At 42.3% G+C, this 23,782-nt stretch overlaps 1 protein-coding gene across 1 annotated transcript in view; it reads right to left on the reverse strand.

The window, feature by feature from the left end:
- The window catches only part of LOC145400960 (uncharacterized), a 276,235-nt gene that overhangs the window by 44,009 nt on the left and 208,444 nt on the right, over window positions 1-23,782 (reverse strand). The window contains exon 3 of the mRNA XM_080273325.1: window positions 7,168-7,294. Within this exon, the coding sequence (XP_080129451.1) occupies window positions 7,168-7,294 (127 nt within the window). The remainder of the gene's footprint in view (window positions 1-7,167; window positions 7,295-23,782) is intronic.

Raw genomic sequence — 23,782 nt, forward strand, 5'->3', positions numbered from 1 at the left:
AGAGAGTATATTTTTTCTTTCTCTTTGCCTTACTCATTTCCCCTTCAGTCTCTCCATTCCTGATGCGATTTCTCATTACTTATTTTGTTCCTTATACCTCCCTTTCGTTTTTTTCTGTTATTGCCTTCATTTTCTTTGCTCTTGCCTCCAGAGGTTTATCTTTTTTTTTTTCGCTTTTTTCCAATATTTTCTTGAATAGACCCTTAATTTTCCTCCATCCCATCCCTTTTCTTTCTCTTGTAGCCTCTGCTCCCCTGCTTTTTTATTTTTTTTTTTTTTTCACTGCATTTTCCATTCTTCCTTTTCTTATATTTTCGACTTTTTTTTCTTACTTTTGTTTTCCTTTTCTTCCCCTCCTCTGACTTATTTCTTTCCTTCTCTCCTTCTCCTTCTCTGGTTTCTTTCCTTTCCCTTTGACAATATCTGTTTCTTTTCCTTCCTTTCCCCTTTCCCATTCCGTTCATCTCTTTCGCATCTTTCCCCTGCATCACGCTTTGATTTCCTTCTCTCCCTTTCTCCATCCTTTCCTTCTCACGCTCTCTCCTTGATTTCCCTCCTTCCCTGTCATCCATTTCTTCTTTTCTGCCCATCCTCTCCCTTTCCTTTCCTTCCCCTACCCTCTCCTTCCTTTATTCTCTCCTTCCTATCCTTCCCTTACTTTCTCCATCCTCTCCTTCCCTCACTTTCTCCATCCTCTCCTTCCTTCACTTTCTCCATCCTCTCCTTCCCTCTCTCTCTCTTCCTTCTTCTTCTTCCTTCTCTCTCTTCCTTGCCTTCGCGGACGAGGCTGTACCTTAAATACTCAGAGGGGCTTTTAAACGTGATGGTCGGAGTTACGGTAACGGGGTGTGAGGGAGCCAGAATGAGGGAGAGAGGGAGATGAAGGTAGGGAGGGAGGGAGGGAGTATGAGGGAAGGAGGGAGGTGAAGGAAAGAGGGAGATGAAGTATGTGTACGAGGGAAGGAAGGTGAGGCAAGGGAGGAAGGAAAAGAGGTACAGTGAGAGGATGGGGTATGAGAGGAGATGAGGGAGGGAGGGAGGGAGGTAAAAAACGAGGTAAAGAAGGAAGGAAGGAAGGAAGAAAGGGACAGAGGGAGGTGAAGTACGGTGGAAGGAAGGAGGTGAGCGAAGGGAGGGAGGGAGATGAAGTTCAAGGAAAGGAGGGAGGTGAGGAAAGGGAGGATAGTAAAACTTGAGGAAAGGAGAAAGGTGAGGGAAGGGAGGTAAAGGAGGGAGCGAGGTGAGGGAAGGAGGTAGGTGAGGGATCAAGGTAAAAGAGGGAGTGAGAGAGCGACAGAGACGAGGGAGTACAAGGGAAAATTGGGAGTGAATGAGGACGAGGAGGATGAAAGGGTGGAGAGAATGTTGGAATGGAGGTCATGTAAGAGAGAGAGAGAGAGAGAGAGAGAGAGAGAGAGAGAGAGAGAGAGAGAGAGAGAGAGAGAGAGAGAGAGAGAGAGAGAGAGAGAGAGGTTAAGAAAGACGGAGAGGAAGGGATTTGGGGTTGGAATAAGAGAGAAAAAACAAGATGAATGCAAATAATCGAGTAAGGAGTTAGATATGTTGGGGAGAAATGATAGGCTGCGTAAAAGATTATAAATAATGTATAAAAGAGTATAAAGAATGAATGTTCATTATACGCTATGACAGTTGAAACCGTTGTGCGAGTTATGAAAAAAAAAAAAAAAAAAAGCGCAACAGGTGGAGAGGAATGATTGTTGATGGAGGAGGAAGGAGGGGATGAAGGAGGAAGGAAGGAGAGATTAGGGTTGAAGGTGGAAATATGGAAGAGGGAAGGAGAGTTTAGGATTGCAAGTGAAATCTAGAAAGAAGAAGGAATGAGAAAGAAGGATTGTGAATGGAACCGATGATAAGGAAAGGAAGGAGAGGGAATGGTGGGGAAAAAAGAGATGGCATTAGAGAGGAGTGGAAGAGGGATGAAGTCGAAAATAGGTGAGGCTGCATAGTGAGAGGGAGATGAGAAGAACAAGAGATAAATTGAAAACTGAAATATAGAAAGAGAAGTCCACGAAGGAAAAAAAAAAAAAAAAAGATAATGTAAGTGATAGACAGTGGGATGGGAGTTCAAGAAGAGAAAGCTGTGTTATTAAGGAAAGAAAAGAAGGAATATATATGTGTGTCTGTATAAGTATGAGGGGGGGAGGGAGGTAGGTAAGTAGGTGGAAGAAAAAATAGAAAAGTGAAATTGTACGAGTAGTGATCACATAAGACGAGCTCCTTCAGTACAGTTTGGAAATTTTACTCTGATCGTCTCCGAACGATTTTGCTCGGCTTAGGACACCTCAGAAATGAATGAACTGGTTAAATCTTTCATTAACCCTGTTATTGCTAAGGTGTTCCTATCAACTGAGTAAAATGTATGGCAGTAACAAGAATACAGCTGAGAGTACTTCATCATACTGAAGAAATTACGAGAACGAAAAGAGAAAGAGAGAGGACTAAGAAAGGGCTAAGGGAAGGTAAAATGATAAAGGGATACATAAAGGAGAGTTGAGGAGACATAGGTAGGGAAAGTGGAGAGGGATGGAGAGGAGTGGAGAGTGAGAGAAGAGCGGTTTGATTGTCGAGGAGAGGGTGACGGCGAGGGGAAGAATGTAAATGTGAATGTAGGGAAGGGGAGTGGAGTAGGTGAGAGTGGAGAGGGAGAGTGGTGGGTTGAGAGGGGGAAGGAGAGGGGGGGGGGAGCTTGAGGAGTGTTCTTGACAACTCTCTTCTCTCCTACATCTCACACCTCTCTTCGGGTCACCACACTTAACACACTGCCACAGCACCACAACAGCAGTCATCAACATGTTTACACTATATCAACCATATCAGCATACTATTAGATAACATCACCACATATCACTACATTCACTACACTTAGTACTGCAGTACCAAACGAGTATTGTCATCTGCATATTTACACTATACCATTAACATATCAGAAAATCATACCACCACAGTTCATCACACTACCACAGTATCACACACTACCACCAACCGCACCAGTGTATTCATAAACCTACTTACACCACATTGTCAGTATACCGCTAGACTTCACACTGCACACCACTGCACTGGCCACAGTTTACCACGCTCACCATGTCACAATACCGTACACCACCACGAACCACAGTCTCGTATGGGCTACATAAGACTGGAACGCCTTGACCTACTAGACTATCAAGCATCCATTTGGGTAGATAGGTGCCACCCAGCGTAGTAAATGGTTTGTTGGGCTACAGGGAATCATTTAGCTTGTCACTGAACCTAGAGTCACCTGAAGGTAGTACTATATCTTATAAATGGCTGGTGGGTGCAGCACCTGTCGCATGTACCCAAATAATCATGGACGATATTATTTTTTCCCTTTCGTGGCGTGCGTTCTTTTTTTTCCATTTCCTCCTGCTTCTGACTCCATTTTATTTTATGTTCTTGTGTCCATAACTTCCTCATTTAATTACTTTTCCCTTCTTGCATCCATCATCTTTCCATATTTAGCAGGTTGCTTATTAGTCTCATTTTATTCTGATTTTCCTGACTTTTGACTGACTTGTTTGTGTCGATTATTAATTTGTTTATTTTTTATCGTGTCTTTCCTTTCTTTAGGTCTGCATATTTGTGTTTTGTACGAATCTCTCTCTCTCTCTCTCTCTCTCTCTCTCTCTCTCTCTCTCTCTCTCTCAGTCATATGCATGCTTTCCTTTCCTTCTCACCCATTTCATCTCCTCGTCCTTCCTTCTCTCCCTTTTCGCTTTGTCATTCTCACTAATTTCACATTATCTTTCTTCTTTCTTTCTTTTCGACGCCCTTTCCTTCCCCATGACTTACTTCGTCTTCAGTTCCTTCCTTCTCATTCCTTTTTTGTTTTTTTCCCTCTTCTCCCCTGTGCTTTATCTCTGTTGCCAATTTTCCTTTCATCCTCGTTTTCTTTCTCCTTCCTTCTTGTTTTATTTAGTCTTTCCTCTCTACTTTGTCTTCCACTTCAATTATTTTTAGCTAATTTTCCCTTTCTTCTGCTAGTCTTAACATCCCTTTCCTCCATTCTCTCGTCTTTTCCATCCTCTTGACCTTCCATTGGGCTCCTTCTTCCTTCTTACCATTGCTCTACTTGTCTGTTTTTCCTTCTTTCCTCCTGTCCACTTTCCTGTCTCCATTTCCTTCATCTCATTCTTTCGTTTCACCTCTGTTTCTTATTCATACATTTTCCTTTCCCCATCATCGACTTTCCTGTCTTTCTGTCTTCTCTTCAGCCATCTTACCTGTCCAGCTTCCGTCCTAAATTTCCTTCTCTCCTTCCTTCCACTTTCCCTTCTCTCCTTCCTTCCACTTTCATCATCCTTTCTCTCTCCTGTCACTTCCCTCCCTCATACCGCTTCATTTTCTCTTCTATTCTTCTCTCTGCCTTCCATGTATCGTGTTCTTTGTGTCCTACTTCCCCCCCTCCCCAATCTCTCCGTCTTCATTTCCCTCTTTCCTTTCCTTCGTCCATTGCTTCTCCATCTTATTCCATGCACTTCCTTCCTTTCTTCTTCTCTTTTTCCCTTTCCCCTTTTCCCTTACGTTTTCCTTTCCCCTCCCTTCCACTTTCCATTCTAATTCCTTTTTCTGTTTGTTCTTTCTCTCCCATTTCTTTATTTTTTTTCTGTATTTCCTTCTCCTATCTTTCCTTCTTACCTCTTCTTCTCTCATATTTCCCTTCCTTTTTTTTTTTTTTTTTTTTTTTTTTTTTTACATTCGTTTCCTTCCCTCTTACCTTTCCATCTCCCCTCCTACACTTCCCTCTCCCTTCCCTCCCGCTTCCCGTCTCTCCCCCCCCCCCATCCCACACACCTGTCTGGCTACCGGGAAAAAGTCAATACCGGACTTATCAGAATTTACCTTCGTGTAGATCATTATCACTTCCGCCCATTCACACGTCTCTAGGGGCGGCTTCTCTCCCTCTCCCTCCCTTCATCTCTCTCTCTCTCTCTCTCTCTCTCTCTCTCTCTCTGTGCATATATATATCTATCTATATATATATCTATATATATATCTATATATCTATATATATATATATATATATATATATATATATATATACACACACACACACACACGCACACAACGATAACATTACATTTATTTTATTATATAATTCTCTTATTTTATGAAATTACACGGTTATGGTAACACAATAAACCTAATAAGTACAAGTTTATCGTTTATCAGGTTTGCGTGTATATTTCGTTATACATCATAATTGTCAAATATATCCAATATCTTCCTTTTTTTTTGTATGAATATTAATTATGACGGCGAATATTCAGCATAGCATCTATATTTTTTTACCCACAGTTTTTTATGTGGGGATTTTTTTTAAAATCACCCGCAGCATATAAATCGTAAATTAAATCGAAATAGCATTAGAAATGTCACGGCCCTGAGGCACACCGGTAGCCCAAGCAGTTGGTACCACCCGCCGGTCATCCCGGATTATCCCCCGCCCCTAATCCCTTGTGTCCACACCATTAGACCCATAGCCACGCCCCGCCTCTTGACCCCTCCATTCACACCAGGTCTTTGTGGGACTGACAGGTGGGCCCGGGAGTCAGGTCAGAGTGAAGGCCAGGTAGCAGCTAATTTTTAAGGAGAGTAATTTGCTGGATTAAAAAGGACCAAAAGAGGTCAAGAATGGTGGGAGGGACAGGTGTTGTGAGCATCTGTAGAGGAGAATTAGAGCTTGAGAGAGAATAAGGGAATAGAGATTACAGAAAGATGAGATGGGCCTTTGTCATTTGCCAAAATTAAGATATGAGCATTGAAAACATACTTCTAGTTTGAACGCCATGCCTCCTTGATTCAGTGTTAGTTTCTTCTGTAGTAATGTGATTCTTAGCCTGTATTTCAAACCCTTTATACATTGTGTCGTTTCCTGCTCTTATTCACTGAACGAGTCAGTAGATAATTATTCATGATTTTAACGACTTATGGTAATGCATTGATAAGTTAGACAGACATTCCTGGACGGCATATTGATGAAAATAATAACAGGGGAAAGTGTGATCGAAGCTTTTCCTTTTAGTATTCTGACCACTTATCCATTAATAAATCCTGGAGTTTTTCATCATCATCATCATCATCATCATCCTCTTTCGCACTAACATCAAGTTTTTTCCACATATTTTAGTCATCATTTTACTGTTGTCACGGCGTTATTAGTATATGGTCTACCCCAAAATATAATTAATGATAATTGATGTGCCTTAACCTGTATGATTTTATTCGCAGTGCACGGACATTTCGCTCTGACCAGAAATATGTAATTGATAGGTATATTACTAGTGGAAAACAGAGACTGATTGCCGAGACACGTTCCGATTACTTGGATTTGTTTTTGTGCAAGAAAAGGTGGTGCACGAAAATTCTTTAAAGTACTCTGAAGAAAGTTATTCATAATTAATAGGACATTGACTCTCCTTTAGTAATGAGACATGTATTATATCAGTCTTAAGTCATCATGTCCTGATCTAGATGGCTGAGGCTTTTTTTTTTTTTTTTTTTTCTACTGTGATTTATGCGGATGCTATATATTATATTGTTTGATGTATCAGTTCGTGCTATATGTTAATGTCGTTGTAGTGGTATATTGTGTTTTGGCTGCTTATCCATGCAGTACTCTTTGTGGTTTGATTGTGAAGGTGTAAGCATCATAAAATGTTTTGTTAGCCTACACAGTTTGAAATGGTGCAAGACTTCAACTTGTGAGGCAGCTTCAGAGATTCAAGCACGTCATATGGGGAAAAATACTTGGGTAAATGAAGGAACAACTGCATTTATCACTGGACGTACTTTCTAAAACTTTCAGACTGTTAAGACAAAGCCAGTAGTGGAAATTATACCACTGTTGGCTTTGTTGACGGCAATGTGTTACAGAGGTTTTGCTAATAATGCACGACGCCTTAGCCTCTTGGTTGACTCTTGAGTGTGGCTTGTGTCTAGTTATTCACAATATTCTTTAAATCACCATACAAGCAGGCGACTAGTTGTGATTCAAAGTGAATGCATTGTTCAAGATATCTAGTATAAGGAGAAGTTTCTTATGATTTTGAGGTAATCTTGCAGCTTCATATTTGTTCAGCGTTAGAAGTTTTGCATTGACTATTTTGTTAGTGTGTGACTCACCTGTATCCGGTCCTCGGGCAGGTCTGTCTTGAGCGAAAGCATTTCTCTGGCATACACATCAGGATAGTGGGACTCCTTGAAGGCCTTCTCTAGCTCCTCCAGTTGGAACGACGTGAAGATGGTCCGGCTGAAAAGACCGACATCGCAGTTAGTTTTTAAGAATTAGATAGATAGATGGAGAGATAGAAAAATATAGATATCTACAATGCTGTTGACGATGAGTATGTATATGTGTGGCAAACCTCCGAACTGTGACAATCGTTTTCAACGAAACTTGGCACACGCAACCACTGGGAGCCCTGTAGCTGTTAGTCCGGGTCATGTCCAGACTGGTGTCATCTGAGTGGGGTTTCGGTCAAATTTTCGAGAATTTGACGAAATATAGGGACCAGCATAGAAAATGGGTGAGGCCGTCAAAAGTACCGCCGCCAGATAGGCCACACCCACCGATATTTTAGTATGGTTTTAGATTTCCTCTCGTTTATAGCAAATCTAAATATTACACTCGAAACATGACAATCCCCACTGCTGGTGTGGTATTCACTCAGTTATGTTTCGTTGTCACGATTGTGCATTCAAAATATTGCAGGAGGTTCCACCTTCAAAAAGCATATTTATTAATAAAGTGAATCTAGCACATCATGCAGTGGTATTTTTAAGATCCCCCACCCCCCTGTTCACTCCGTCTCCTGCATCTGAGAAACGTTTTTCTTTCTGAAGAAGAGTTCTAAGATGCTCCAGATCACAGCATGTTAGTGCGCGTCCACACGTGTGCTGGAACAAATGGTGGCAACATGTAAACAACACAATAACGAATAAGATGCAAGCATGCTGGGAACAACAGCGTCCAGATCATGTTGGCAACATCATGAATTCTCAGTTGCCTCGTATGGCCACACTAATCGCATCACCTCTGCTGCAAGCAGGTTTGAAGCTGCACTGTAACATGTTTGCATACTTCTGTCCTAATACTGCTGCATACCTGTATCCAAACTTGTTGCCAGCTGTGATATAACTGGAACTGTTGCTTTGTTATACAAACGTCTTACTCTCTCCCTATCCTCCGAAAGGAGGATAGTGGACTGCAGAAGAGTCCACTGAGTTAAAGTTCAGATGAGCCTGGGGCAACAAAAAATAACAAAAGCAACAGCATTCATTAATGGTAAATATGGGACATATCATCTTGTATCTGTTACAATTAAACTCACAACAAAGAAGTAAGTATACTCACAGTATACGTGTGTGAGATTTCTGGATAAAAGAAAGCTGGAATTTCGGAGTTACGAAACACATGAAACAATAGGTGATTATCTGAGTAGAGGGACGAGGGAGGGTGGTATGGTAAGAGGAAGTAGTGGGGGAGATAGGGGAGTACGGTGAGTTTATGAAGGGGCAGGGTGGTTGAGAAAGAGAGGGGGGAAGGTAAGGTAATGGGTGAGACAGTGAAGGAAGAAGTTATGGTAAGGGGGGCAGAGGTGAGAATGAGGAGAGAAAGGTGTGGTAAGAGGAAGGAGAGAAAGGGGAGGAAGATGAGGAAAGATGGTGGTACGAGGTGAGAAAGAGACGGTAGGAATGTGAGTTAGGCGGGAGGAGTGGGTGAGTTTATAAGGGCTAAACTGACGAGAGCGGGCGACACCCACACTGGCGCCCCTCACACAATGGGCAGGTGTCGCGAGCACCCTAGACACACCTGAGGAGGCTCGATGGTGTGATGATACACCACACTCCCAGCACCTTCCTACCCACACTCTCATACGGTATCTTGCCTTCCTACATTTTTATTTCGCTACACCCACGCAGAAATTTTTTTTGCTACAGTAAATAGACTTCGTTACAGCACATAATCTCTCCTTGCTTAACTTCGGGCACCTCAGGTATCTACTCTTTCATCTCCCTACATCTTTTCTTACTACACCCACCACACTCATTGCAACTTGCTGCGTCCTTATATTATATCTTTCTCCACTGGGCTCACCACACTCCCTGTACCTGGCTACTTGTCTTTCCTCACTGCACTCCCCACACCTAACTATATCTTCATTTTGTTACCGTATATAATAGCTTTCAGAATTTTTATACCAGTCCAGTCATATACTCGCTCCATATTATACATCACTCATACTTACCATAGTAATTACTTTACAGTTAACTGACAACTACATCACAAAACTACATTTGCACCGAAATTAAAGTAACAGTGGACTTCCTTAAGCATCCATTTACTTCACTCGTCACTATAATAGTTCCTTGCTAGCGTTTAGTTTCGCATCAGAGCTCGAGTTGAGGGAGCCATTCAGATTCGGTTAATTCTTGCATTAGAGAGTTGGATAGAAAAGGGGTGAGAGTTTGCTTCTAGACGGGTGCTACGCGCTCGTCGTAGAAGTGGAGGAATGCATGCAGACAGTTCAGAGGAACAGTGACCATTGAAGTAGCGATAGAAAAGAGATAACGATGCATCATTGCGGCGAAGAGACAGAGGTTGAAGGGAGTCAGTAAGAGGGGGAGAGTTAATGAGACGAAAAGCCTTTGACTCCACCCTATTGAGAAGAGTTGTATGTGGGGAGCCTCCCCACACATGAGAGTTGTACTCCACACAGGGGCGGATAAAACCCCTGTATAGAGTCAACAATTGTGCAGGGGCAAAGAAGGAACGGAGTCGGCTTAGCACACCCAATCTTTTGGAAGCAGATTTTACAAGAGATGTAATATGATCTTTCCAAGACAAGTCCCGAGCAAATGACACCCCAAGCATGTTCAACGATGATGCAGGATTAAGCTGAGTATTATTAAACATAAGTGGGTGTACCTGTGGCAGATTTTGTTGGGTTGATAGGTGCAAAAACTGAGTCTTTGATGCATTAAAAACAACCAGATTATTTTTACCCCAGTCAGAGATACGAGCCAAGTCAGACATTAGGTGTGCCATAGCCTCATCCCTTGCCTGTTGAAGTAACTTCTGAGATGGACGTTGTGGGAATCGAATGGAAAGGTGAAGGGTGGAGTCATCAGCGTATGAGTGGATAGGGTTAGATGTACAGCTTAGAAGGTCATTGATGAATAAAAGGAAGAGAGTTGGTGATAGGACAGAGCCCTGAGGAACACCACCGTTAATAGATCTAGGAGAAGAACGATAGCCGTCTACAACAGCTGCTATAGAACGACCAGAAAGGAAGCTAGAGATGAAGGCACAGATAGAAGGATAGAAACCGTAAGAGGGCAGTTTGGAAATTAAAGATTTATGCCAGACTCGATAGAAAGCCTTTGAGATGTCAAGTGCAATGGCAAAGCTTTCGCCAAAGTTCCGAAAGGAGGATGACCAGGAGTCTGAAAGGTAGGTGAGAAGATCGCCTGTGGAGCGTCCCTGACGGAACCCATACTGACGATCAGAAAGAAGGTTGTGATAGGAAAGATGCTTTAAAATTTTTTTATTAAGAATAGACTCAAAAACTTTTGAGATACAGGATGTTAAAGCAATTGGACGATAGTTGGAGGGTTGGGAATGGTCACTCTTCTTTGGGACCGGCTGAATGAGAGCAAACTTCCAGCAAGAAGTAAAGGTACAAGTTGACAGACAAAGGCGAAAGAGTTTGCCTAGGCAGGGTATAAGCACAGAAGCACAGTTCTTGGGAACAACAGGAGAGACTCCATCAGGCCCATATGCCTTATTTGTACTGAGGCCAGCAATGGCAGAAAATACATCAGCTGAAGAAATTTTAATGTTAGCCATGAGGAAGTCAGAGGGGGGAAGTGATGGAGGAACAGCACCGGAATCGTCTAAGGTGTAATTGGAGGAGAAAGTCTGAGCGAAGAGATCTGCTATCAGTAGAAGAAATAGCTACAGAGCCATCAGAGTAGAAAAGAGGAGGGAAGGATGATGAGGTAAAGTTGTTAGAAAGGTTTTTGGCAAGGTGCCAGAAGGAGCTGCTGTAGTTTTATGTCTAGAGTGTTGTTGTTGTATCGGCTATGGTTTTTACTGTATCTTATGTATATGAAACAGGTAGTAGATGTGTCTGTATGTATGTGCTGGTGTTTACGGGGGAGAGAGCGCGGGTGGTGGCCTCACTTGACTCGCTGGTTCGATACCCGTTCATCTGTGGCTCGGGAATCTCCGGGTCCAATATTAGAGGGCGGGCGGCTGTTGTTCCTCCACGTAGAGTTATGGAGGTTCGATACTACTCCCTCTGCCTCACTGCTGATGCTGCCACGACCGCTCTGTGCTTGTCTCGCTGTGTCTGTCTGTTTTTTCGAAGCCTACGTATCATTGTTTGCTTTCATACTTATCTAAAGGTATTTATGCTTTCACTGTGCATGTTTGTTAATTGATGTGTTTTTGTTTGTTAGCGTACATTTTGAATGAATTTTTCTTGCTTGGCGAATGTTCATAGCCAGCTATTACATAGTAAATATGATGCTCATGTTCTAAAGGCATGCCAGATTTTTTTTTTTTTTTTTTTTTTTTTTGTATATTAGAATAATACATTGGGTTTAGTTGTTGTGTCATGTGCAGATTAAATTTATCCTGGATATGAATAAGGTCATAATTTGTGTAACTGTAAAGGTGTAAGCCTCTCTCGAGCACTACTGAATTCCTTTGGAAGAACTGCACTTTTAGAAACAAAAGAAGATATTATTATTATTGTTATTATTATTATTATTATTATTATTATTATGTGTAGGTGAGAACATATTAGAGTATCGTTATGCGCGAGATCCCCTATTTTAAAGAGTGAGGGTATCGATTGCATAAATCTTGGTGACGACAGAGTTTACAAGTGGCTCCTTACTGTGGTTGGTGATCTTTACTGTGTTGAATAGAAGCGTTAGGCGGTAGCAGGAATAAAACAGTGTCATCGCACTGAGAGAGAGAGAGAGAGAGAGAGAGAGAGAAACAAAAGCAGTGATGGTGTAAGGTGTCGTTGGTGAGGTGGAGTGTTGAATGTCGCGTATCATATTGCACAGCTATAGCCTATATCTGGTAGCTTAGTTATATGATCTTTAACAGTAGCTGCTGAATGGTTGCTCATTGCATTGTGATGGGTATAATTTGTCACTAGATTCAACAATACCCCATTTTGAGGTGACGATGATGATGATGATGATGATGATGATGATGATGATAGTTGCAGTAGGAAGTATGGTACAGATTTTGATTCTGATGATGGTTGATAAAAAGGAGTTTATGATGTTATGAAGAGTACGCGAAAGTCGTTTGAGTATCGAGGTGTGATGGCTGGTAACACTGTACTAATATTTTTTATGGTGGTGATAACAACGGTTCTGGCGAGTGTAAAGGAAATTTTATATAGAGGTATGATTGGACGAACAAACACTGGAGGGATACAATATTGCTGTTGTGTGTGAGGGCAGGTGGGAATAAAGAGGAAAAAAAAAAACGAGGACGGAAGGAGGGAAGGAAGGGAGGGAGGAAAGGGAGAGATGATGATGAATGACAGAGAGAGAGAGAGAGAGAGAGAGAGAGAGAGAGAGAGAGAGAGAGAGAACAGGTGACAGGTGAAGAGAGGAGCTAATGAGGGAACAGGAAGGAAGGGCAGAAAGAAAGATGATTAATCCTTTCCAGCAACGACACCTGTTTAATATATTCTTGCCACCGTCAGACCACACATCTCTCGTAATGAATAAGCTTGAAAAGTTCCCATTAACCCCTTCAGAATGATAGTACTACCTTCTGTTTTATTTATTTATTTATTTGCTACTGCCAGATGGTTTTATTCAGCGCAGAGGCTTATGATACTGAAATGGTTTAACCCCCTTGCATCCGGTGACTTCTAATATAGTTTATTCTTTTTGCATTTTGACGATTGTATTCAGTTTAAGAAGGCCCTTTTGTAGTAACAGGGTTAGAGAAGACTTTAAATCCTTCTAGTCTCTCGTAAGTTGAATAAAATCCTCTGGAAATGACAAGAATTAAGTATGTTTGATATCATCATAGTGAAAGGGTTGCCGAAGAGATGGATAGGACAGACAGATTAACAATTTCAGATAAAGAACTTTTTAAAATTCCTCTTTATCTCTAGACGATTTTATTAAGGTTGGGGTAGATTTTCAAAACGAAGGGGGGTGGGGTTTGAGATTAATTTTTTTGCATGGGACGGGTTTAGATATAGCCGTCATTAATCTCCTCGCCAGGTGGAGTAAGGCACTTGTTAAATTGAATCAGATTGAAAGTAGCGACAAAAAATATATATTGTCTCGTCGTGTTGAAAGAGTTAAAGGAACTATTTATAATAATGAATCGTATGTGAATGGAGAGAATATTATGAAAAGGGGAGGGGGGAGAGAACTACTATGAGAAAGAAGCAAGTATTAGGGAGCCTGACTGGGGAGAAGGAGAGGGAGCAAAACTTGGTGAGAGAAGAGACAGGTTTAAGGGAGAGGGAAGGAACAAGTTTAGTATTTACAAACTTTCTTGAATTTAAGCTCTGCATAAGATTTTTTTGTTTATACCTTTGTCTTCGCTCATACAGCTACCATATACTTACAACCAAACTAAAGTGAATTTTAAAGTGAATAAATACGAAAAAACAAATTATTTCTGGTCATAATGGATATGGTGACTTACTATCTTGCAAATTGCTTGTTAAGGTCCTTGACAAATACGGAGCCACTTTAATGAGAGAGCAGAGTGATGAATGAAAAGGAGGAAAGATGAGGTAGAGCCAGGAGACAGGTGAAGGAGAGGAAAGAAAAATGGCACAGGGAGAGGTGAAGGACTGGACAGGTGAGTGTGCAAGAAGAGCGGAGGAAAGCGGAGAAGGGGAGGCTAGTAAAGAGGGAGAAGAGAGGAAAGAGGGTAGGGCTGGGGAGGCTTGTAAGGAGGAAGAAGGAAGAAGGAAGATGGCGCAACGAGGGGTAAGAGGGAGTGGAGAGGAAAGAAGAAAGATGAGGAAGCGACGTAGACAGGTGAAGGAAGGGATGGAAAAATGACAAAAGGATAGGTGAAGGACAGGATAGGTGAATGCATAAGAGGGAGAAGGAAACAGGGGAAGATTGGGGAGGTTAGTAGAGAGGAAGAGGGGAGGAAAGGGGGAGCGGAGAGGAAAGAGGCAAGTGGGGGATTATTTTGGAACGATGGGTGACAAGGGGGAGGGAGGTGGAGAGGAGGGAGAAAAGATATTAGAGGGATGAGGGAGTAAGGGAGCATGCGCAGAAAGTATGTATGAGAAAGGTAAGGGTATAAGAAGGGCTGTAAGGAGGAAAAAAAGAAAGCCGTTTAAAGTGGGTGAATTACAGTGTGGTGGGATTACAGAGCAGAAAGAAAGGGAATAGCTATGAGAGAGGTAAAGAGAGGGAACTGATAAGAATAAGTGAGGAGGGGATTAGGGAACAAAAGAAAGGGAATGGTTAGCTAAGAGAGAGAAAGAGAAGGAATTGGGAGGAGTAAGAGAGGAATAAGAATAATGGAAGGATGAGGGTCCCAAGTACAGATGAAAAAAGAATGGGAAAGTTGGCAGTAGTAGAGGTATTAGAGAACTTACGAAAAGTAAATATGGGATAATAATAGTCAATATAGAAGATGCTGTATGCGAGTATGAGAAAGAAAGAAAGAAAGAAAGGAAGCAAAAGACAAAGAGAATGAATGGCAGCGAGACGGATGGAAAGGGTGTTGAGAAAAAAGAAGGAAAGATGAGAAGGAATGAAGGAGGGTAGAAGGAATTAAAATTGTGAAGAGAGGAAAAAAAAGGAAAATGCGAAAAGGAAAGAGATGTGACGAGAGGAAAAGAATAAAAATGAATGAAGGAAAAAAAGGTTAACGTAAGTAAGGCAGGAAGAAAAGGTGAGAGGCAGAAGGATAGGCAGCAGGAGGGGTGAAGAGAACACTAGACCTGACACCTGCATATCACCCAGAGAGACAGAGAGCAGGCGGGGGAGGGATGGGAGGGAGGGAGGGGATAGACAGGTAGGATGAAGGGGAGAGAGTGAGGGAGGGAAGGGGGGCCACTACCTTAACTCCTCTTCCCCTCCTGCCAGCTCAAGTCGTGGACTGAGAAGGGGAAAGTGGGTGGGGGGAGACGTACGTGCTGTGTAAGCCTTTTCCAGTATGCAGATTAGGCGTGTGTGTGTGTGTGTGTGTGTGTGTGTGTGTGTGTGTGTGTGTGTGTGTGTGTGTGTGTGTGTGTGTGTGTGTGTGTGTGTCAAAGTGGGTATGCTTATAATGTTAATGTGTATATCTATGTTCGTTTGTCTTATTTGATCATGCGTACCGGTAGCGTGTATGGCTTGGCGTATTGGTTTATCTGTACAATATAGTGCATGCTCTTGATGTGTGTAAGCGAGCATACATCCGTACATGCGTTCAGGAGTGTGTGTCCATGTGTGTTGGAAGTGTGGTAAGTGTGTTAGTTGACAGCGTGGTGGCTAACGAGGCACTTGAGACTGGTGTTGTCGGTAGTGACTGGCCACTCTGGCGCCAGGTGCTGTCCTCTCTCTCTCTCTCTCTCTCTCTCTCTCTCTCTCTCTCTCATTATGGGTTTGGTTTAATAGGAAGCTCCCTGCTCACTCCATTCCCCCCCCCCCCACCTTCCCCTTAGCAGTCACTTCAGTGGAACCGTGTCTCGGGCTTCGAGGATTTTTTTCTTTCTGTAATACTTCTTCCTTAGGCCATTACATCACAACGCAGCAATATTCTTATCGGATTTATAGATTTAGTAGCACCTTTTCATCAGCGAATTACTTACCCTGTTCCACTTACACTCTCCACCCCCGCCCCACCCCTAGGCCACCACAGCAGAGATAAATCTTAGTGATATCACGTCGTAGCACCTCATCATAAGCAATTCATTTTGTTTATTCACCGTACTTCATTTAAATTGTCTGTCTCACCTGCGGCCGTTTTAGTGGAGCCGTGTTCTCATTGGCTCCATAGATTTCTGGTCTCAGTTTTACCGTGCTGTCCATTGTTCAGATAGAGGAAATTATTTTCACGTATAGAAACAAAATAAACACAGCTTCAATATCTGAATTAATTTCCTCCTTTTAGTTGTTTTCGTTGTACCTCTTCCTTAGCGATTAATTTTATGTATTCGCTACATCTTGATATTCTTTTGCATGTTTATATCTTTTTTTTCCTTTAATATAGACACAAACTTGCATCAGTGAGGTATAAGAGAATAATCACCACTTCCATCAGATTAACTTAAATTTGCATAATGGACCTTAATAATGACCTCTCGTATGTCGATGTTAAGTTATGCACCCAAAGGACGTTGTTTTAATTTTGGTCTTGTTGATTCGGACGATTTTATGTAGCTCTGGGGAAACCTTTTTTTAGGCTGGAGGGTTAGATATTCCCTTCATCAGCACTGCATTATGAGGGGGTCTTCCAGGCTTTATAAAAATAGGGTAAGCCAAAAGTCTGGAGATATTGGGGACGACACGGTGAGGATATCCTGAGATGTGCCCTTTATCGTAAAATATATCCAGATTTTTTACTCACCCTGTAGTCTGACGTAAGATAAAACAAAAATTAAAAATGAATAAATCAGATAAAATAAATTAAAAAACGTCGTCGAGCTGAAAGTGTTAAGAAGATATAAGCTGCATGCAAGAGAATATAAGGGTGTAATGCGTTAAATAAATCCTAACGGAAGTGGTTTTATGGTCTGAACATGATTTGCACAGTGACGTCACGCCGCCCCACCGGTAGCAGGAAATACTGCACAAGGAGAATGATGGCTAATAAAATGGAAAGTATATTCGGCAGGAAATGGGGATGGTAATATTAAAGACAAATTGAAAAGAAACATGAGTAGAAGTTATATCCTGTCATAGTGAAAAATTGAAAGTCAGCGTAACAATCACATGAAATACAGAAAGAATAATTGGTGCTATAACGCAAAGAATATTTAACAAGGGTATGGTGATATTAAAGACAAATAGATGAAGAAAGTGAGTAGAAGTTACATCCCGTCTCTGTCAAAAGTAGAAGGCTGATAATACAGATAATACAACAACATGAAACATTGGCAGATTTTTATACATAAGCTGCCCAGAGAGGTAACTTATACTCGTACCTAATGAAAGTGAACATGAACGAAGTAAACATACTTATAGGAGGAATCCTGTAACCACGAAAATATAAACTAGCAAAGCACAAGTATGAAAAGGAAAGTATGACAGAAAAGAAATGATGCTGTTCGTGGAAAGACAGTGGAAACTAAGAAGAAAAGGAAAATGGTAAAATAAAGAGCAGGAGAGTTGGGTTACGAGAGAAATGGAGAGGGGAGGCACGTCAAGAGGAATTTCAGGCAAAAGAATCAAGAACGGTGAAAGGGAAAATTAGTTATGAAAACGATTAGCAGAGTAGAGGAAAAGTGGGGAAAGAAAATATGAAGGAAAAAAAAGAAAGAAAGAAAAAGAAAAGCTAGAAAGCGGAGAGGAGGCTGTATGCGAAGAGTGAGTTGATAGAAGCAGGGATGAAAATGTTAGCTAAAAATGGCAACGAGAGAGAGAGAGAGAGAGAGAGAGAGAGAGAGAGAGAGAGAGAGAGAGAGAGAGAGGCATGGTATGAAATAAGTACAAACGATCAGAAATGACAGACAAGAGAGAAAGACAGAGACAAGTAGAGGAAGGAGAAGTAAAGGATTGAACAAACCTCGAGGAATAAAGTCTATAGTAGATAAAATTATATAATAAGATACATAGGGGGAAGAGGAAAGAGAGTAGAAAAGGAAGGAAGTGGGAAGAGGAATACGGCCGCTCCTTCAGTCGCATACACTTTCTCACCTCATCCTGGACAAAAATAAAAAAGAAAGAAAAGAGAAAAAAAGCAAGAGCAACAGGGACCATCTGGCCTCTGTTCTGTGGCTCAGGTAACAGAAGACCGGCTATTTTTTTTCTCCTTTTCTTTTTTTTTCTGTTTTTTTTTTTCTCCTCTCTTCTTTCGCCGCCTCCCGACTTGTTACTCTAGCTTGAGAGAGATGAATGGTGAAGTAAGTGAGAGGATGATATGAAGCGTGAGAGGATAAACTCTTTGGAATGGGTAAAAATGAGTGGGAGTGAGTAGAGGGGCACACGAGCGGGGAAGCGACGATGAAAGGGAGTAGAGAAGTGCATGGGAGGGTTATAAGAGTGAGAAGTAGGCGGGAGTGCTTGTGTGTGTGTGAGAGAGAGAGAGAGAGAGAGAGAGAGAGAGAGAGAGAGAGAGAGAGAGAGAGAGAGAGAGAGAGAGAGAGAGAGAGAGAGAGAGAGAGAGAGAGAGAGGTGCAGAAGTGAGTGGGTGAGAAGGGTGTGGGTAGGTGCATGAGAGGGGTGTCCAGTGAGGGGTGTAGGACTCTCACCCCCCACCCCTGACGAAGGTAAACACTAGAGGCGTCATGAGTGAGGCGCGGCAGACACACCATACCCTTCTGTCTCTCTGCCCTTTCCCTCCCCTCTCCTTCCCTCTACCCACCTAACTCCATCCCTCTTCCCTCTCCTCCCCTCTGCTCTCCTAACCTTGTTCCACTCTCTTCCCTCTACCACATTTCCACTTTTTCGTAATTATCATCCTTACCTTCCCCCTCACATTCCCCTTCCTTGTCTTACGACTTCTCTCTTCCCTCTTTCTTCCATCTCTCTACCCTCCATCGCCCCTATTCCCTCTCCTTACACTCCTCTCCTCCCGCTGTTTGCCATACCCTCCATCTGTCTTTCATACACCCCCGTCCCTCTCTCATTCATATATCTCCTCCTACCGTATACCCATCAGTTACTCCCTTCCCTTGTATATTTCATTCCTCTCCCTATCCTTGTTCATCTCCCTCCAGTTGCTTCCTTCTCTGTCCTGTCCTCCCTTCCTCCTCATCCCTAATTATTTTCTCCATTATTCCTTTCCCTTGTCACGTTCTTCCTCTTTCCCTTCCCCTTCACAGGGTGTGGGACATCCCATTTTGCTTCAACCTTTTCGTCAGCATTTCCCCTTTCATGATTTTCTTTTTCCTTTGATATCCCTTCCTCACGCACGCACACACACACACACACACACACACACACACACACACACACACACACACACACACACACACACACACACACACACACACACACACACACACACACACACACACACACACACACACACACACTTCCTTCCCTTGTTTGACTCCTTACTTTCTTCTCTCCTCCTCCATTTAATCCCCTCCCACTTTTTTCTTCTCTCTCTTCCTGCACCATTTACACCCCTCTCACTTTCTTCTTCTCTCTGTACCTCTTCCATTCACTCCTCTCTCACTCTCATCTTCCTCGTTATCACCCTCTCACTTTCATCTGTCCACTTCTGTCGTCTCTTCGTTCCTGTCTGTCAACTTATTCATGTCATCCTTCCCTCTTCCTCTCTGTATATCCCACATCATTTTTTTTCCCCTCATTGTATCTCTTTCCTCTTCATTTTTTTTTCTCTCCATGTCTGTCTTCTCATTCTAATTATTCCTTTCGTCCAAGTTGCTATTTCTTCCATTTTTCCTTTATTGATTGTTCCACCCTCCCTACCTTTTCGATTTGCATTCACGTCCCCAGAATTAGCATTTCTTACAATCCTTTTCGTTGACTCTCATCCAATTCACCCCAACAGTGTCTCATTTTTCTAGAGAGTTACACCTCCTCTTCAATTATTGCTATTTATTTTTTCAAACATTCCCAGTTATCATGTTTTTAGTTCCAGCCATTTCACTTTTTTTTTCTTTTTTAGTATTTCTCACTTTCTTAGCTTCTCTCCTGATTATATCCCAAATAATGTATCCTTTTCCTCTTCTTTCTTTATATTTACATTTTCTTACCTCTCTTTTTTCATATCACATTATCCTCATTCACTTTTTTTTAACCCTCTGCATTCATTCCCTATTCCCCTCTGTCATTTCTTCTCTGATTCACCATTGCACCTTCTGTCATGTTTCCCCTTCCTCATTCATCTCTTCTCCCCCTGCATCCTGTCTCCTGCCCCCTATTCTGTCTCTATTGTATCTCCTCTTATCTCTTCTTTTTTATCCTTTACTTCATACGAGTCTGCACCTTCTTCATATACTCGTATTTTCATATCCTCTGTCATAATTTCGCTCTTCATTCATCTTTCCCCTATCATACTTTTTTCTTCTGTATATCTTTCCTTTTCTGTCATACATCCCTTCTTGATTCATCTTTCCCTTTATCTGGCATTAATTCCTTTCTTCACTCAAAATCCTCTCCTCCATTCATCTTTTCCTTATCCTTGATTCATCTTTCTCTTTATCTGCCATTATTTCCCTTCTTTCATCTTCGTCTCCTCTTCTCCATTCATCTTTCCCTTCATCCTAATCCTCTTTTGCTCCATCCACTTCTGTTATAAGATCTCTTTCTCCTCATCCACTCCTCTTATTCTGTTATATCCTCCTCCTTTCCCCCGTATCATATTTCTCTCTCCTACACTCCATCTCCTCTTTTTCACCTTCTCTTTCTCCCCTATCCTCCTCTGCCACATCTCTCCTTCCTCATCTTCTCCGTCCTTCCCCTACATGTACTGCATCCCCCTTCACTCCCTTTCTTTGTCACATTTCCCCCTCCCTCTCCACATTCCCTCTCCTCACTTTCTCCTTCTTATCCTCTTCTTCCCGAATCTCTTTCATATTACCATCCTTCCTTATCCCTGTCATGCCTCTCTCGTCCCTCCCTCTATTATGTACCCTTCTTCTATTTCTCTCATGATATCCTTCCTCCCACCTACCTCTCATATTCTCCTTCCCCATCATTTTTCCTCTCTCATATCGTCCTTTCCTCATGCTCTCTAACATATCTCCTTCCCTCTCAACCTTCCTCACATCCCTCTCCCCCCTACTTCTACCATACACTTCTCCTCCCGCCTACTACTGTCATCATATTACCTCCCCTTCTCCCCATCCCCCTCCTCTCTTCCTCCATATCTTCACTTTCCCTAGTTATTACTCTCATATTCCCTCTCATTCTCCACATTCCCCCTCCTCTCTTCCTCCCAAGTATCTTCATCGCCACCCAACTCTGTCATATCTAACCCTCCTCATACCCCCCTTACCCCCAGGTGTAACATTGTGTGGGGCGGGTGAGAGGTTGTTGAGGGTGAAAGTGTTTGTCTACCAGGAGCCAACACGGGACCTTCCTGCACCGTCATCCCGGAGCCACCGCCACTGCTATCATCATCATCATCATCATCATCATCATCATCATCATCATCATCATCATCATTATCATCATCAATCACTCATCTTCGCTCATATTTTTTACATTCTCAGTCTACTTGGATATCGTTTGTGATCGTACACTATCAGTTCCTGTTTTTCCTTGTTTTCTTTACTCTCAACATCACCGTTCATTGTGATATTACTAATACTGTAAGGGGAGGGCAGCTTAAGCCGGCATTCCACCGTGTTTACGTTTCATATTAGCTTAGGATCACAACAACAAAAATGGGGAGGTGGTGGTCAAGTGGTAGAGATATTGACTACTGTGGTCTATCTCAGGCTGAGGTGGGATCCAGTCTGGAAATCCGAATGTTGTTAAAAACGTGCTTCGCTGATCATCGTGAGAGCCCTCCGACGTCAGAAAAACACGTCTGCTATTATTATTTCATCAGTCCAGAATGAGACATCTGTAGCATGTACTCAGTATTGACGGTGTGTTTGTACCCATTTCGTAATGTTCATAAAGGTGTTTAACGCGTATTATTACTGCTAGTTCTTAGGGAGAGTACTGGCTACTTGATACCCAGGATCAAATGCATGAAAAATTTCATCAATCCATCATCCAATCCTACTTTGCCCCATGAGGAGCGTAGGAGCCCGGGGCTAGGCATGTTGGTCCTGACATTTAAGATGAGAGTGACCAGCCTCATTCGTCCCAGAGTGGCTTTACGTGAGCAATAAACTCCAACCACTCCTTGGATATAAACCTTCACCGGCTCAATCCGATTGGAGCGCCTTTATTACCCACTAAACCACCAGGCGCCATAATGTGGTTAAATGGTTACCACCCAGCGTAGTAAATGTTTTCCTGGTGTACAGGAAACCATTTGGCTCGTCACTTAGTGTAGAGTCACCCATAGGCTGAACGAAGAGGAAAGAATGAAGGAAAGAAAGACAGAAGAAGATGAAAGGAAAGAAGGATGGAGGAGAGGAAAGGCAGACACCTGAGAGCACCACTACATCAAGTGAGTGGATGGTGAGCTCCCCCACACACCACAAAAATGTCCTTGTTTCATAAATATTTTGTCAATTTCTGTCTATTTCTTTACCATCAGCGCCTTCAATATCATTCATCATTTTCGCGTCTTCCTATTTTGCTGGTTTCATAGTAAGTCAGTTGCTGTTTGCCTATTCCCCTGCTATCTTCGGTTGAGTTCTACCATTAATCATCACCATCGTCATCCATCTTCCGTGTGTCACTCTGGTACATCTGTTGACTCACATTCATGATCTTCCGTTATCACAAATTTCTGTTCTGCATATTCTCTCTCTCTCTCTCTCTCTCTCTCTCTCTCACACACACACACACACACACACACACACACACACACACACACACACACACTATTCTGCACCGTCAGCTCGTATAGCCATCATCTTCACTTACGTATATCTTGTTCCTCTTCTTGTCTCATCATCATCCCACTACATCATATTCTCCTCTACTCGTCATCCTTGCCTCGTCGTCTCCTTTTTCTCATCCTTACTGATTCAGCTTTCTCCATTCCTCATTCGTCTCTCTCTCTCTCTCTCTCTCTCTCTCTCTCTCACACACACACACACACACACACACACACACACACACACACACACACACACACACACACACACACACACACACACACACACACACACACCAACCTCTTTGATCAAGCCACTGGAGCCTATTACACTGGGAAATCGTTAGTGGAAGACAGACAGCCGAACAATGAAGAAAAGAGGGATGACAAAAGTGCGAGTCTCGTGTTGTGTGGCTTCTCCCTTACCTTCGTTTCTTTTTTCTTTCTTGCACTATTTTCTTTCTCTCTTTCTTTCTTTCTGTCCTCCCTTTCCTTTTCTTCTCGTTTCGCCTTCCTTTCCTTTGTTGCTACCAGTATGTCTTGGTTTTCATTTTCTCTACCTCTTTATCTTTTTCTGTTGCTTGTATCTTATAATCCTTCTTTTTCCATTCTTTTTTTTATGTAGCTTTCTTTTGGTCATTCCCTCTAGCATTCCTTCCGTCATCGTTTACTTATTTTCCTTTCATCCTCTAGTCTTCTTTTCCTTCATCCATCTTTCTTTGCTTATTTTCCTTCCATCTATCCTTTCTCTCTTCTTTCTATACATACTTTATCCATCCTTCCCTTTAGCCTTGCTACCGATATATATACCTGCCGGCTTTCCCTTCTTAGTTCATTTTTCCTAACTTCACCTTACTTTATACAACAATGCATGACTGTATCAATGTAAGGCTGTAAAATATACAACCACATCTATCTTATTCCCCTCTATCGTATGGCACTAGGTACGGGTAGGAAATCTGTGTTAGGTTTACTTTACACTCTGTCCTCCTATCTTGCGACGTCTGCCACCTCTCTCCCTGCTTCCCTTCCTCTCCCACCCTCGCTTCCTCTCTCTCTCCGTCTCCCCCCCACCGTCCTCCTTCCTTCCCC

The sequence above is a fragment of the Coenobita brevimanus genome, chromosome 54 (genome assembly GCF_032717465.1).
Source record: "Coenobita brevimanus isolate Jiangsu-jjx chromosome 54, ASM3271746v2, whole genome shotgun sequence".
Classification (NCBI taxonomy): Eukaryota; Metazoa; Arthropoda; class Malacostraca; order Decapoda; family Coenobitidae; genus Coenobita; species Coenobita brevimanus.